A 16,947-nucleotide genomic window follows, 5' to 3' on the forward strand; every position below is an offset into this window, starting at 1 on the left:
AGGTGCTTTTCAGTTAAAATTGCAGATGTTTTCATTGTCAGGCAGCTGTGCTTCTAATGGCGTAGGAGTTAGTTATGGTTTGCCTCTGGATTTATTGCTTTTACCTGCTCTTTTCTGAAAAGCCCTTTTTCTGGTTTGATTTCATGTGTTCAGGACCCATGATGGAGCTGGGGAAGGCAGGCTCCAGGCTGCTGGTAGGATTGTAAGTCATGCTGTATACTCCTTTTGTGAGCAAGGCTGCTTGAAATGTGTCTGAATTCTTTAATTCATGTATGTTCTGTCACTGTGGTTCATGATGGGAGGAGAGCACATGTGGCTGTGGCTTTGCAAGTGACAGAGATGGCAGATATTTACCCTGTACTTATTCTTTTAAGTCTGCTATCACTTTTCTAGTCGGCTTTGAGTTATGGTATGTCTGGTTTTAACTATTGGAAAACTGGATCTGGAGCTATCTCCTCCAGCACGTGTGCTGCCTTGGAACTGGATTGGCTGACAGCCTGTTTCCCTTCTGGTACCGATGGCTCCCCTGACAAGCAGAGACAAATCCACTGAAGGGAGGTGCTATCATAAATTAATCAAACTATTAAAAAACATTATCTGGCTCCTGAATGCCTCTTCAGCACTTGCACGTGTGCCAGAGGGAGAGTGCTGTGTGCATCCTGGCCGAGGGAGGTCCTGGAGGTGGAACAGATCTGGGACTGAATTCCCGGAGCCACTTGACTAGAGGGCAGCTGCTCAAGTAGGGGAGAGTTCATACTCTGTTGTTGCTTTTTCCTTTTCCTAGCTGCTTTGCGGTGGAAGTTTTTCCAGTGTAGTGGAAATGAAATGTTATTAACACGTGGGAAGGGAAAGAGAGCAGCAAGCACAGGTGGCTCGTGCTTTCCCTGGGGAATGAAGTGTGCTCCCATAAAAGCTGTGGGGTGCAGGGAGTAGCCGGGGGCAGATGCTGAGATGAGTGCAGTCACTGCTGGCTGCAGAGCAGAAATACGCTTGGATAGTCGATAGTTTTGTTTGTGAAACGGCAATGTTGATGCTCCTACAGGTGTGTGAAATGAATATTGAGCTGCCCGGTGTGGGCACAGGGTGTCAGAGCATCCTTGACATCGGTGCGGGCTGGCCCGGGGCTGTGCCCGGCAGCAGAGGGCGCCCGAGAGTTTCCGCTGCCAACCGGTACCTGCTGGCTTCCGACCAAAGTAGGCTTTCAGGTTTTCCACCAAAATCAGCAGCTTTTTACCCATTCCTACATGTTATGGTCTTTAGGATGCGCTGGGTATATATTTCAGGAGCTTTAAATGGAGAAATGCTCCTTTTTCGAGGATGTGGTCTTGCTACTTAATAAGAGGACTTGGTAATAATTCCTGACAGTTATAATGTCATAGTGAAAAATAATTCTCATCAGATAGTTGCTTAATGGAAAAATTGTACAAATACAGAAACATAAAATGTTTCTTGTTGCTTGAAGAAAGGAAGCTTCTGCATTCAGCTCCTCAGCTTTCCCACCTGCCTGCTGTCTACTGTGAGCTGTGAGATTACCTCAATCTGATATCTTTAAAAGAAAAAAGGGGCATGTCAATAAAATCATCTAAGGAAAATATTTTGGTCTGAAATATTTAAGGCAGAACTACTGTGCTGAGCTTTTCCCTTCCAGAATTCAGGTGTCATGGAGTTCTCTCTCCTTTCCCACCCCCGCTGGATTTTGGAACTTGTTAAGGTATTTTGGGAGTGTGAAATGGCATAGGAAGATCTATACATACATCAGCCCCTCAGCTCCAGGGCCTGATGTATGCATATTCTGTTAGAGCATTCATTTAACCTTTGCAAAAAAAAAAAAATGACCTCAGGGAGGAAAAAAACCCCATATTTACACTTCCATCTGTTTTGGAAGATTAAAATATTCTTTATGCTCTGGGAGAGTTCCAAGAGAGCAGGAATACAAAAGGAATCCATCTCGTTACTCCTTATTAGAACATAACATGGTAAAGGAAGGTGGAGACACTGGAGGTGGGGTTTGAGGTGTAATTTTTAACTCCTTTTTTCACCCACAGGCACTTCTTCGCGGCTGTCTGTGATGTGAGTCATTATCTCTAGCAGCTCTTTGCTAAAGCCTTGCTATATTTCTTGTAGAGTCAGAAGTGTGAGCCTTTTTTTGCAAAATAAAACACTAGAAGGGAAATGGGAGGTCTGTAAAATGACTCTGGGATTTGGTATGGAAGAATGAGATTTTGGGATGCTTAAGCACAATGGATTGCAAGTTTGACTTTTCGGTGAAGGATAAGGTAAGGTTTTGTTTTCTTTTCAGAAGCTGATGTTCCTGTATCCTTGTGTATTGGACACTTTGTGTCACAGGACATGTGAGGTCAAAATCTTCCTTCTGTTTGAGAAAAACCTCTTAATGGCTGTTACTCAGTACAGGCAGAAAGATGAAACCCAGAAGGCTCGTGCTAAAATAAAGGCAGGGAGCAAACACAGCCAGTGTGCTCTGGAGTATTCCTTGTAGTTAATTGCTCTGTATTTTTATTGTACTTCTCCTTACTGTGCAGGATGGGGAAGGTCACCGGGGGAATGGTTATTGGAATAAAATGGCAGTGACTGTAAGAGGCTCTGCCTTAGAACATTGTTTTTACTGCTCTCCATAAAGCTTGGTTAGAAGTGTCTCATTATAATTCTCATCTTCTTTGAAGATGCATGTTTTGGGAATTTGTTTCCCTCATCTCTTTGGATTTAAAAGCAACTAAGCAAAACATTGGAATTTAAAAAAATTTTGGAATTTTTAAAGCTAAGTGCATGCACAGCCTTAGTTTCCTCTAAGTATGATAGTATGATTAAATGATTCTGAAAAACATTTCCAGGTTCACAGAATTACCTTTTGTCAAGCATAACCTGCTTTTCAGCCCCGATGTTAACTGCTATCCAAGGGCTCCCATAATTTTGTGGAGACTCCTTGAGATGAATGTTTTTGAAGACAGTGTATGTCACTGATCTGAGTTTGTGAGAGTTTGGTGTTCTTGAAGGCATGTTGTGTGTAAAAGCACATTTCCCCTGTACAGCCCCCAGTCTGCAGGTTTACCAGAGTGTCCCTGTGCAGCGGGTCGGTCCCTGCAGTGCTGAGTACTGGGCACCTCTGCCCCCAAACCTGCCCACAGGTGGAGGGACCCCCAAAGCAGGCAAGCACAGGGCCCTCAGCCATCCAGTCCTGTGGGGAGGAGGTGGCCTGAGGTCTTCCCTGTTCTTGGCAGAAATCTGAAGGTGCTCATTTTGGGGATTTTTGAAACATTCAACTTCTCTGACTTAGGAGTATGAGAAGGCACATGCCTTCAGGGCTCAGTAAGAGGGGTGTTCTATGTGTACCTGCACTGAGGAGGGTGCAGCTGGGCTGGATGGAGTGAGGGAGTGGGAAAAGGGGATGGATGAAGATTAACTGATAGCCAAATAGTGGTCTCCTCAAGACCAGGGAAAGGATCTGGTTGGGATGTGGCTTTGAGAAAGAGGCTTCTCTGCCTTCATGTTGGAGTGTGCTGGTGTTTCTGCAGCCAGAATTACAGGAGCTGCTGATGAATTCTTTCAGATATGTGAGGCAGAAAAGGGGTAGCATAAAGGGAATGGTTCTGTGTTTCTTACAGAAGCAAAATTATCTTGTGCAAGACTGTTCCAAAGGAAACTAGTCGGGCTATTTCGAAATGCAGTTTGCCTGCATGTGACAAGCCTGGCGTTCACGCACTTGCATAACAAGTGTTACTAAATTTTGTATGTGGGGAGGCGGTTTCAGCTTTTAAAATAAAAATAGAGCCATGTAGGCCTTGGTAGTTCTATTGTTCTTTTACATGTGCCTGTGCTCTCCACCCCCTTCTTTTAGAGCTTAAAATAAGTAAATAATACATCATGTCACTGGCAGAAGCTAGTTTGAGACTTGCTTTCAAAACTGTTTCAAAAGTATAGAGCAAATGCGATTCCAGACTCAAGTGAACAAATGGGACACTGTTCATTGGCCCCAGTTTCACACTGCTCTAAAGTAATGTGATTTTTAAAGGAGGCTGATCTTCCTCGAGATTTTTTGCTGGAGTTTTTAAGTCATCAGTGCTTTTATTGTCCTCCAGAAGAGCTGGAAGCATGCCTTTTCATGCTGAGATTCAAATGAAAGATGATAATTATATATCTACAGTTGCATGAGCTTTAAGAAAATGCCAAATACTGCAAGTTGACAAAACCATGGCAAATACCTAATTCTGGATGTCTGAGGGATTCCTGAGGTCAGGAAAAGGATTTCTTAAAGCCTCAGATTATTTTGATGGCTGTTCTGCAAAACTCTCTTTGTACTAAGTTGTGATTATGATTAATATAACTTTGATTATTAGCATCATTTTCTTAGGATTCCCTTTTATTCTCTAGAGAACTCTTATCAGCTTCAAGGTTCTCCTGATCTTGGCAGGTGCTGATGTTCTCTTCAGGTTTTGGCCAATCATATTTGGATAGATGAGATTTGGTGCTTTCAATAATTTCCGATTTTGTATGGAGGAGCATTTAAGGTAGGTGTCCACAAATCAACTCACCTTCATCTCCAGCCACTGGTATGAAGGGGACTGGGCTCATTTCTCTGGTCAACATAACTTGGTGCTTTGAAATTTCTCTTTGTTGCCCTCCATGTAGGTTTGTTATCACTGTGGCTTCCCTTGGGTTGTCTCTTGCGCTGCATTGGGCAGCTCTCTCTCAGTCTGTCGTGCCTCTGTGTTTGTGCCCCTGTTTGAGTGCTGCCAGTGGAGCTCTGGGGATGGGCTGGCCATCTGTAGTGTCCCCAGGCTCCAGGCATGCAGTTCATTTCCTGTGTCCATTTTCTGGTGTTACAGTGATTCTACCAGAACACCGTGTAGATTCCACTTGGACATTTCCTACATTAACAGATTCCTAGCAGTCCATGACTGCCAGTTTGTTGTGCTGCAGGTTTCATTAAGATGGCATTTTAGCACTGTTACTAGTGTAAAAATTGATGTAGAGAAAGTTTTCTACTTGTAGTTTTCTGTTTTGAGACATTTCCACATTGAATCCTCGATCCTCTTCCCCAAGCAAGCCCAGTACTTTTCCTCCAAGTGATCTCTGCAGTGAGCTTTCCCAGCAAGGTGCAGAACTGTTAGTTCCATATGTCAGATACACGATGTTATCTGTGTGAGTGGAAGGGCTTCGTTCTGCTCATCCAGTGTCACTTTCACTCCTAAGCTTTTGCAGCATGCCCTTTTAAATCCCCTTCTGTGCTGCGTTCCCCTGCAAGCTCAGGTCTGCCCCTGGGGGTGGGCAGAGCAGGTGGCTCTGCTGTGCAGGTGCAGGGCTGTGTGAGACACTTCCACTTGGGGCAGTGTCAGCTTTCCTTGCTCTCCAGATCGTTTTGAGTAAACAAATGCATGTAAGTAAACAGTCTCAAATATCCAGTCCTTTGGGTAAACTCCAACTTCATCTTCAGGACCAAGAGCTTGGCTGCTCAGCTCAGTCTGACTCACTCTGTCCTGCTTTTAGACCAGGCAGAGATGTCAGTAGTCTGTTCAGTAAAGGCAAAATTTCCTTACTGAAATTTGTAATAAACTTGATTGTTCTGTAGTTTTTTAGAATAGAAAAAGATTTTAAAAATAATTTTTGCCACTGTGCCACAGTTTTAATTTTCTGTAGGCAGAAGATTCTTCCAGGGTATTTTAGCACTAAAAAACTGCAGTATTTCTAAGGGTTCCTGAAAAGAGCATTGTCTAGGTATGGATTGATAACCCAAATCTGGGAGGATACCTGTAAATATTAGTATGGTACATTAGGCAATTCAGAGCAGCACCAGCATTTCTTTATAATCACAATGATGCTTTGCTTTCTTCTAAACATTGCTGCTTAATGTTCAACCTAATTGCAGATTAGGTAGATGCATTGGTGTGCATCTACTGATAGGAATAATCAATCCCACAAGACATCTTGTTTATTATTGTTGCCACCTTTGTGGCATTTTGTATTCAATACATGGAACATCCAGTATAATGAACATGCAAGCGCTGCTTGTTCTGTAGTGACACTGTCACAAAATAGTTGCTTAAATTCAAAAAGTATCAGCATTTCAATGACTTGGTTGATAAATCTGAGTGTCTGGTGGTATTGTCAGTGTCTCTCATTGATGCTTTCAAGAAACCTTGGGTCACCATCCAGCAGAGTGTGCTGCAGCCTTGAGAGGGAAGCACCAGAGCAGGTCAGGGTCCTGGTTTTACTCAGGCACCCATTTTCCCCCCTTCAAGCAGAGACTCTGCTCTGGTTCCACCTCCTGACGTTGTGCCTGTGTGAGGTTCATCTGTTCCTGCATGATGCTCTTTCTCCCAGCTTAGAGCACAGAACCATGGAATGGTTTGTGTTGGAAGGGGCCTTACGGGCCATCCAGTTCCGCCCTCTGCTGAGGGCAGGAACAGCTTCTACTACAGCAGGTTACTCTCTGCCCTGTCTGAATCACTGCTGATACTGTGCAGCTTGGTTTTATGGTTCAAAACAATTATAACCACTGCTTCCAAATACTTCCTGTTGCACTTGTGTCAGCCTCCAGGGGTTAGCTGCAGCCAGTCTCTTCCAGGCTCCCATTTTCCCTGCCTGGTTTTAATGGAGTGCCACGGGCATGCTTGTGGGCAGGAGCTGTGTGGGAGAGGGACAGAGCTGCAGGGAATGATCTCTGCTGCTACGGGCAGGGTTTTACAATCAAACACTCATTTTCAATGTGTCAGTAGCTTACCAGAAGACAATTCCACTAGGAGTGTTTGGAGGTGCTGTTGTTACCCAGTTACATGAAAAATTCCTTCTGCAATGCTCTTTGGCTGGATAATTGTAGGCCATTAAATCTGATGTCTTCTTTTACAGTGACCCGTATGTGAAACTTTCCTTGTATGTAGCAGATGAGAACAGAGAACTTGCTCTTGTGCAGACAAAAACTATCAAAAAGGTATGTATATACTCTTTGGAAGGATTAAGAACACTGGAATGCAACTGTATAACATAATGCAGCACTAATTAAAACCATTACATACATGTCTAGCAACTGGATAATGTGCTTGTCTCCGAAGCAAAATCTGAGAACAAGTGCCTGCGCCTCAGTTTGTCTGGCCTGGAGACAGCACCTAATGTTGCATATTGTTCCCTAAAGCTTGGCTGCACCATTCACAGATTCTTTTTGCAAATTCATATTTCATTGGAAGACATGGCAGAAATAAAGGACTGAGAAATGCTGTTTTAATTATCGTTTATCTGACTTTCAGCAAAAATGATCATTCTGTTCAAAATTTCCATTTTCAAAGTATTTTCCTAATGTGGAAATTTAAAACAACCAAGTACAGTCGATCTGAGGAATGACTGACTGGCATTTACATCCTTCAGCTCTGTAACTGTGTCTAACCCTTCACAAGTTTCTCATTTTTCTCCTTGTTTTTGTGTCCCTCAGTTGAATGGGTAACTTTGTGCAGCCCTGCCTTGCAGGAGTGCTTTTGGGACAGCAGAAGGAACTGCAGTGTCCCCTTTTTGTTCACCTTTCCATGTCCTGTATCCTACTGAACTGTGCTTCTGGAATTGCTTCATTACAGCCAAAGGGGTTAAATGCACATTGTTTCCTTACTCTGAAAAAGTAAAGTTACCAGAAGAATATCAGCTTCATGTGGCATGATCTACCCAGGTTAAATTTCTGAGGCTTTTTGTTTCAGTTTATCTCCCTCCATAGTTAATGCAGCTATAAGGTCAGATTAATGCTTTGTGCTTTGTTTTGGAGCTGTGTTTGGAATGCCCTGCTGAAAAAGTTCTCTGAGGCAGACAAAACTGTATTTGCTGTTTGCTGGCTTCGGTTCTATAAGTGGTCAGTGTGTTCTTTAAATACCTGCTGGAATTTAAAAGTTCAGATAAAGATTATCCAGTTTCTTTAATTTCTTCACCTTGACTGTGCTGAGCTCCAAAGACTTCTACCTTTCCCATATGGAATATTAAAAATATCTCCATCTCTGGGAACGCCCAGTCTCCCCATTGAGAGCATCGTTTCTCTCCACGTCCTTCTTTTCTGTGTAGGGTTGAATGAAAACTCATTTTTGAATACCCGAGGAAGGTCTAGCTCAGCTTGACTCCTGGCAGTCCTTTATATGTGCAGCACTTGCCCTTTTTAGGATGTGGCTCTTCTTGAGGTTGAGTGTTTGTTATTTTTTCCCTGCTCATGTCCTGTATGGAGCCATTCCTGCAGTTCCTTCTCCTGTGCTGGCACTAAGATAAGTTTGCACTTTCTGACTCAGCTCACTAAGAGCGGGGCCTGTAAAGGTGGGACACATTTCTGTGAGTTACCAGGCATTTACCAAAGACTCTGCTGCCTTGTCCATCAGGTTTCCTTGAACTCTGTGGTTAAGCAGCATTCAGAATGAATGGATTATCAGTGGGCCGTAGTGCCCTCAAAACCTGTGTTAAGCCTGTGCTTTGTTTGGTAAATTGCATATACCCTCTCTTGCAACAGCAGTAGCATTTGATGAATACAAGTGCTTAAAATGTAACATTGTTTTCCTTACTGCTTCATTTTAATTTATGTTTACTGAATACATTGTGCTCCTTCAGGGAAAACAGCTGAAAGTTTCTCTGCGCCCGCAAGCCCATCCCTGCTCTTCCTGTCATTGATTCACCTGCCCTTTACAGTGGTCTTTTCTTCCAAAAAGTGGTTCCTGCTCTGCCATGAGCTCCTGTATTCCCAGTTTGTAGAGAGATGCAGTATAATCAGCCCTCTTGTCCTGCATATAAGGAATCTCTTGGATCTATAGCAAGGAGTAAGATAAACAGCCAAGATTCCCCTTCTCTGCTAGAACAGAATTGTCGTGGGTGTAAAGCCAATTTTTCCTGTCAGCTCTGCCCGTAAATCTCTGCTGTGTGAGAGCATGAGGGAATGATTTGGCATGAGCACAAAAACATTGGACATATTGTCCAATTGTTTTTATACTTACCCAAGCTTGAATTGCCCAAATTACTGTTTGTAGTTCTCATCTCTTTTTTGTCAGTTTATTATGTCATGTTTGAGCTCACTTCAGCTGGCAATCTATATGCACATTTGTTTTAATCAGGTTGTTAAAATTAAAATCCTTGGGCTGGGAGGACATTGGAAGAATATCTTACCTATTCCAAGAAATAACCTTTTTTTGTTATGTTTTGGTTTTGGGGGTTTTTTTGTTTGTTTTTTTTTTTTTTTTTTTTTATTTTTATTTTTTCTGTTTATTTCACAGTATAAATCTGAGCATATTCTTGTAGCCCTAAAGTTACCTTTGTGTTTAAAAAAATTGTCTGGGTTTAAATGAATCTTGAGAATGAAATGTCTTTAGATTTTATTTCTATAGGTTCTCAATGATTTGTCTTTTAATCATCAAATTCTATTTTTATTTAATGTCTATTTTAGGATCATCTGACTCAAATATCCTCCCACATTTGGTTAACTCAATAGAGAATTTCTAGTTGGCAGTATATTTTTCAATTTCTTTTATTACATGCTTTTCTTTCTCTTCTATTTCCCTAGAAAACTGTCACTTGCATGTATGTTTTTATAATTCACACCAGAAAACATAAACATTAGATGTAAATATTATTTCTTTTACAGACACTGAACCCTAAATGGAATGAAGAGTTTTACTTCAGAGTAAGTTTCTCTTTATTTGCAGTCATTATTAGAACATGCACAGCTAATCTTGTTTTCTGTTTATCAAATAGATTGTACAGCTGATCTTATTTTGTATTTGTTTATATGTTTACTCCAAAGACCTGCTTGCCCTGATGTACTTGCTGTTGTGTTTCTGAGGGGATGGAATGCTCAGCAGGAATTGGCTCCGGGTTCCTTGGAAACTGTTTCCCAACCTGCAGTTATATAATTGCGAAGGGCAGTAACTTTGCTACTCAGTTGCAGACAATATTTTCCCAAAGAACAATTGACTTCTAGTGCAGCTGTAGCTCCCACAGAAGCAGGCCAGGCAGAATTTCAGTGGGTTTCAAGCATTAATCTCGAGCAGTGCCTGAGGGCGGATGGTTCAGCCGGGAGTTCTGTGGATGCGGGGAGCTCTGGGACAGCAGTGCCACCAGTGGAATGTGCCATGGGGAATGCTTCTGGGACACGTGCACCAAACAGCTTTTCTCAGTAATGCAGCTCTAAAATCTCAGGAAAAGGGAATGCACAACACTGCTGCAAAACCTCTGGTAGAGTTCACAGATGCTCTGTCAAAACATCTTGAATGTCCTCAGAAATGATGGGACCTGTAAAGCAATTTAGACCCTATTCTGTGTGTCACAGTTCTCCGATTTTCTCAAAACTGGGAAGTTTATCTCCAGCCCACAGAATTGTGGTATATTATTTCTAAATTTTCTTAATTAAACATGCTGGTCATAGTAACCCAGCTTGAAAAGATTTTCTGAAAAAATAGATCAACTGAATCAAACACTGGGACTGGGCTCCTCTGCCAGGGAAATGCAGTAACTGAGCACAGTAAATAAAAGCTTTCATGTCAACTGCCAGGCTCTTTCCAGTTACAGTAAGGTTCTGGTGCTCCAATTCAAGTAAAGATTTACATCAGACCTGTTAGTCCTGTCCTAATTACCTTGGTTTGATTGCTGCCTGACCTAGCACCCAGACTGTTATTGTCCAGCTCCTGTACTTGCAGTGACATGTGGATTTTCTCACAGGTAAACCCAACCAACCATCGGCTCCTGTTCGAGGTGTTTGATGAAAACAGACTGGTGAGTGCTTGTCTTAGTTGTGTTATACTAATCACAGCTGATAGAAACACAACACAGCCTAGAGGTGTCTTCAGACAGTTGTTTCCGTGAGTGTGCCAAGAAACACAAATAGAGATGTAAAAACCATTTGAGTCTGGGACTAAAAGGGCACTAAAGTCTCAACAGAGTAAATGTGATGGAGCCTCATTTTGGATGCAGAGACTGTGTTGTTGAGTAACATGTTTTAGCTGAAAAATAAGGTAATACCAACACCTGTGCTTCTACAAGGCAATCTCCAGGACCATTGCTGTGTGGAAGCTGTTCACATTTTTGTTGCGTCTCATAATCCATATAAAAAATTGTGGGATTGTGCTAGCTGCTGGCAGTTTGATCAGTTTGAGCTGCCATTGCTCTTGGGATTGGTAATTTTCTGGCTTTTGAAAGCAAGCTGCTGGCAAGCAGAGTTCAGATGGCAGAGGACTGACCCGCCACATACAGGTTTTCAGAGCTGTTGACAAGATTTAGGCTTTTCAGTTCTCACAGGGAACAGCTGTCCAGGCCCTGAGATGGAGCTGCGCTTCTGGTTAACCAGAGTTTCTTTTCTGGTATGTGCTGAGAAGTGTGTGCACCCTTCACGTGGGAGTGCCCTCAGGGCACTGAATATCTTTGTTGTAGCAGAGCTGATTTAGGGTGGTTGCTTCACGTTTTGGTGTATCCTGTCTGCCTGTCCTCCTGAGCTCTTCTGGCTCTCAGAGTGTAACTGTACTCCATGCTGGCAGTGCCACGCGTGGTGGCATTGCTGACTCCCTCTCTGGAGGCCAGCCAGGAGCAGGCAGTTCTGTGCAGGGTCTGAGACAAATCGGTACAAACGGACATGCAACACCCAACTCCGCTTTTCCCTCACCTGTACTGCCTGGTAAATCTGGAAAAGGAGCTTTCTGTCTTGCTTTCCTGCATGTTTCTGCTGGTTTTACTGTGTGAGAGATCTTTGCCATATGTATGATTGCTTTGTAATTTGTAGTTGCTCAAAGGGAGCTGCAGATTATATTGCTGTTGGGGATTTTTAAAGGCAAAAGATTTTTGCTTAATTGCGTTATGAGCCTGGTTAAAATGGAAAGCATAACCGTGTTGTATTTATTCCTGTCCTGCCATGACAGCCCAGAGCTGTAACACACCCGTGTTATGCTTGAAAGAATTTTCCTCATTTGCATGTGGTGTTGACTTAAACTTTTAACACAAAATGGAAGTGTTCTGTTGTAGTTACATTCTTCTGCAAGTGCTTTCTCCAAGTGTGCCCTGTGAATCTGATGTGGTTTAGATTTATAGCAGTGCTGAGTGTGTTCACTGCCTCCGTCAGCTGCGAGAGCTTTCCCGCTGGGGCCGCTCCTCCCTGATGGAAAAGGAGCAGCTGGGAAGGTGCTGTTTCAGGCTCTTGCTGGCATTACAAAAAAAAAAAAAAAAAAAGGAAAAAACAAACTCCTCACACACACTTACATTGGAGAGGGGGAACCAGGCCACGTGACTCCCACCATCCTACCCTATGTCACCGTGTGTGTAAGAGCGCTGACTGCTCCTGCCCAATCATGCCTGGAATGCCGCTTGCCACTTGGGCTATTTCTGCTATCTGTCGCTCCCAGGGCTGCAGTGCTAACCGTTTGGCAGATGGGACACTTTTTCTTGGAGTTCATGTCTTTGGTTTTTAACTTCTGGCAGTGCCTGAATTGTTGCTGTTCTCCCTCTCCTTTTCTCCTCTCTGTAAAACCATGGCCCATCGGCTACGGTTTCATTTTGGTTCTGGGAGAAGCAACACAGCCCCCGAATCGGAGATCCTCGCCCGGGAGAGAGAAGATGACTTTTTCATGGCATTCCACACCTTGCCAAGAAGAAGCAGCCCTCACGCCTTCTTGCGGCACGGAGCAGAGGATGGCAGCAATGGAGGTTTGCACGAAGCGGGCGCCTTGAAGAGGAGCACATCCATGTTTATCCCGCAGCTGCTGAACGGCGTGGACGCGCGCCCCACCAGGAGCTCGTCCATGCAGATCTCGCTGCAGCGCAAGGCTGCCGACGGCTGCGCCGACGAGAGCGCGGCCCCGGACTCTCCGGAGGAGACGCTCCCCTGGAAATTCTCAGACTTCAGGGAGCGTTACGCATCCCCCGCTGAAAAGCGCTCTTCTCCAAGTGCTCCACAGGTGACTGCTGAAAGTTCTTCACCCAGGCTGCTGGAAGAGTTAGGGCAGCAGACAGATGGAACTGTTTGCTGTAACCGTAGAATGTTTTGTAGTGCTAATCCCCAGAGCGAGGAGGCTCTGCCGACTGCCCAACGAGAAGAAGCAAGGGAAGCAGCTTCAGGTTTAAACATAAGCGGTGTGAGGATTCAGCATCGGGCCTCAAGTGCTGAGGTGCCTCAGGTTACTCTACTTCCCCTTGGTCCTGAGGCTCCAAATAGTGCTCCCACCTCTGAACCCCGGCGCTGGTCCTTGCAGCATGTGCCAGATCTGTCAGCAAATTCAGGGAAAAAGTTCTTTGTTCTCCAGTTACAGCAGCCACAGACAAACAGTATGGGCACAGGAGGTGGAGGTAACTTTGGCTTTACCGGAACAAAAGGGGACAGATTGGTCAGGTACCCTCGGATACGGCTGGAAAGGAGTACTTCCTACCCCGTCCAGCCACCAGCAGAAGGAATTAGCCCCACAGGTGATGGGCTGAATTCGGAGCTGCCTGGAAACAGCGGGAACAGGGCAGAAATACCTAGAGGCAATTCAGTAGAGCGGATGCCTCAAGGGCAGGGATGCTTGTTTAAAATCAGACCTGATCAAAACGTGAGGCAGCAGCACTTCAGGATTCTTGTCACGCGTGGGCCGGAAGAACAAAGTCAGGGTGTCGGTAAGGAGGGTCGTGGCACCCCGTGTCCTGCGGCAGCCAGCACCGCAGTAAGTATGATGCTGGGTGTGCTGTGCTGCTGAAACACAGATTGCCTTACAAAGGCTGCCAGGCTGCAGCCAACTGCAGCACTTCCATTGGTAGTGTTGGAATGTTCTGCCTTTCTGTGGAGCAAACCACAAACCAGCTTTATTTCTAATCTAATGTAACTTTGCTCTCAGTTAAGATTACATCCAGTGTAATATTTTCAGATCTTACTGTCACATGTTTCTTAATTCACTGTTATGTCAGCTGGAAAGATTTTTTTTAAAATCAGAGCATTCAAATAGCAAATTAAATGTTCCTGTTAGTTTAGTTGGCTGGGATCTTACTGCATGAAGCACTCTTTGTGCACTCCGGTTTTAAAAATCAGAATACTTTGGCACTTTCTAAATGTAATGGACACACATGTACCTCTACACACTTCCAAAAAAGTATTGTAATGAAATAGTTGTTAAAACTCTGAGAATCTTAGGGTGATTTCAATCAAAGTACTGACTTAGGTAAGGTACCAGGAAGTCTGAGGAAAAAATAATCTTTTTTAGTAATTTCTTATAGTAATTTTTCTTTCTTCCTTCTGGAAGTGAAAAACATGTCATGCCTTTTGTATGCCACAAGTCCTGATCCAAGTCCAAGTGCAAGTGGCTTGGCACAACTCAGTAAACAGTCTTGTTGTTTGGATTTGCCTCGATTTGGTGTTAGGATGGCAAAATTATTCTTCTGGGTTTGCTTTGTTACAGCAGGTGAGGATTGATGGTCGATGTTTTTCAGCCACTTTTTCAAAGCCCAAAGTAGGAACGAAACTGAAGGGTTTGGATTAGTCATTTGCTTAAATTGCTTTGCTGTGCAATCCAACACGGCCCACTCGAGTTCCCAGCTCGGGGATGCTGTATTTAGCAGAGCGAGCTCTGGCTCCAGCTGTGGCACGGGCTCTGAGGAGATTTCAGGCTCCATGGCTCCTGTGCTCTCAGGCACTGAAATGCAGCACAGGGACAGCTGCTCCCTGCAGCAAGGCCAGGGCTGACTCTGCAGCTTTCCCATGGAAAAGCTTTTGGATGCCGTGTTTTGCCAGCCTTCTTTCTGGGAGCTCTTGAAAGCGTAAAATAGAAAGAAATCCCTTCCTGGTACACGTTTGGTTCCAAGACATGAAAGGGAGCAGAAAAAAGTGTCTGATTTTCCTTTCCTCTTTATTATCCCTTGCTCCTTTCTCAGATCAGCCATTCGTGGAGACCCACTACGGCCAGTTCTGTAAGTAGTTGTGGGGTGTCAGACCCAGCACAGAGGCAGCAGAGGTTTGCAGAGATGTGCCCTGGGGTCTGTGCAGCAGTTCTTATTTTCCTAAAGCATCTCCCCTCAAAGTTCCTGCTTTCATCCCCCTTGTAGTAACAATTCCCATCCCAAGGACGTGCTTCAGTGTTCCCAGAGGAGAATGAGGAAATTTGTTCCTCTGTGCTCTTGGTTTGAGTGACCGTGAGGAATGGATTGAGGCAGCTGTGCAGCATGGCAGGCACAGAGGTGCCCAGCCCATGTGGCACTGCATCCTGCAGGGCAGACACTCTCAAAGGAAAAGAGCTAACTGAAACTTAAACATTTTTGGGGTGTTTCTTATCCTTGTAGCAAATCCAGAAATACTGTGGGTAGAGGTGATGGACTGGGCAGGATGCCATGGGAAGTGTGGGGGATTGGAAGCGTTTTGGTGCAAGTTTAGTTGCATTTTTTGACCACAGAACATTACTTGTTAAGGTGCCATTTTTAATCTGTCCCACAGAAGCTTGTTTGAAAGATCTATGAAGTGAGTAAGGGAGTGCCTGAAATACCTGATCTCTTGAGCTGAGGGGAGAGGTTGCCATGGTTTATAGTTGATAGTGTGAAAGAAAAATAATTGTGGTGTGTCCCAGTGCAAGAAGTTTATGTGGATGTGACTGATATAGGGCCGGGGCTGGGAGCAGCAGCTGCTGCAGCCTGATTTATCTCAGAGCAAACATCCGAGCGGGCGTCTGCAGTCCTGCTGCTCTGAGTGACCTTTCAAATATCTGCTCTTTTAGACAAGTGCTTTGGGGCAGGCAGGATGTCTTTCATTACCAGACAGGGTAAAATATTAAGTAAAGGCTACGCTCATGTCAAGCTGTGAAAAATTTTATTTGGAAGCCTTGTTGCAAATTCTTTTGCCTGCTGTGATATTTTATATGCCGTGCAGTAGAATGTCTGTGCACTGTGCATATCCCACATACTGCTGTTTATCATTGGGAGCTGTGAGTGCAGAGCTGGATTTGTGGGAAACACTTCAAAAATGTATCGGACAACTGCTGGAGAGAGCTGACAAAGGCATCTTTGTGAGCAAAAACCAGCGTGCCCTAACAAAGTGTTGCAGGAGTAGGACTGAATTACATTCAGTAAACAAACAGAAGCGGCACCTCTGGGTTTGGCCAGCCTGCATTTCTCACAGCTCAGCTCTTCCTCTCCGTTCTTCGAAATCATTTTAAAATAAATATTGCTCCTGCTTCAGGGATTGCTACCTGGACCCCTAACAGGCATTTCTAGGAAATAATTCATGTGGCCATAGCTGGAGGTTTAAATGGTTCAAATGAATAGTGCAGTGAATTTCCCGGCTCTCCACTTGCTCTGCAAGGAGTGCAGATGGCCATCTGGAAAGCCTCTGCTCTCTGCAGATAAGGACCTTGTTGACAGCTGCAGGTAGAGGATGATGAGTTCCATTCCTTGGGTATCTGTTAAGGACAAAATCAGTTCTTCTCAACCCGAAATCACCCTTCTTGATTTTGGTGTCCATCAGCTTGCAGGCCTGTTCTGGAGCCCTCTGGCCGTTGGGGAGGGGGCAGGTGGGCACACTCAGACCTGGGCAGAGCAGGAGCTGGTTTTCAAGGCAGCAAGTACTGAGGACCTGAATAAATTCTACCTTTTTTCTTCTCCCTCTCTGGGTGGGAGACAGATAATTCATGGCAAGTAGTGTAAATTAGCTTGCAGAATTAAGAAACCCATCTGTAACTTTTAGTCAAGTTTTCAGAGTCAAGAATTGGCAGTGCTGTCTTTTTACCTCATCCCTCCGCATTCCCAGAGCTCCCTGGGATTCTGAATTTTGTGTCAGGCATTTTTCTTTTTCTCCTTGAAAACTGTATCTGTTGGTACTTCTCTGTGAAGAAACCAGAATAAAACTTGGAGTAGCAGAGATGGAAATAGTATCACTTTTTAAAATAGCAGTAATAAACTCCTTGCTCCTGCATGGAAAAAATCTGTATGTGAGTTTGGGTACACAGCAATCTCTAAAGTGGAGAATTTATAATGGAAATGCTGACACGGGTT

General features: G+C 44.2%; 1 protein-coding gene across 12 annotated transcripts in view; it reads left to right on the plus strand.

The window, feature by feature from the left end:
* Positions 1-16,947, plus strand: part of NEDD4L (NEDD4 like E3 ubiquitin protein ligase) — a 76,938-nt gene that overhangs the window by 21,677 nt on the left and 38,314 nt on the right. For 4 of the 12 annotated variants that reach the window (XM_063179554.1, XM_063179555.1, XM_063179557.1 and 1 more), the window contains exons 3-5: positions 6,862-6,943; positions 9,605-9,643; positions 10,678-10,731. In XM_063179554.1, the coding sequence (XP_063035624.1) occupies positions 6,862-6,943; positions 9,605-9,643; positions 10,678-10,731 (175 nt within the window). Of the gene's footprint in view, positions 1-2,061; positions 2,277-4,426; positions 4,524-6,861; positions 6,944-9,604; positions 9,644-10,677; positions 10,732-11,300; positions 13,641-16,947 lie in introns of those variants that run through there. The other 8 variants (XM_063179549.1, XM_063179548.1, XM_063179550.1 and 5 more) reach the window with 5 other exon arrangements.

This window comes from Melospiza melodia, chromosome W (genome assembly GCF_035770615.1).
Source record: "Melospiza melodia melodia isolate bMelMel2 chromosome W, bMelMel2.pri, whole genome shotgun sequence".
Classification (NCBI taxonomy): Eukaryota; Metazoa; Chordata; class Aves; order Passeriformes; family Passerellidae; genus Melospiza; species Melospiza melodia.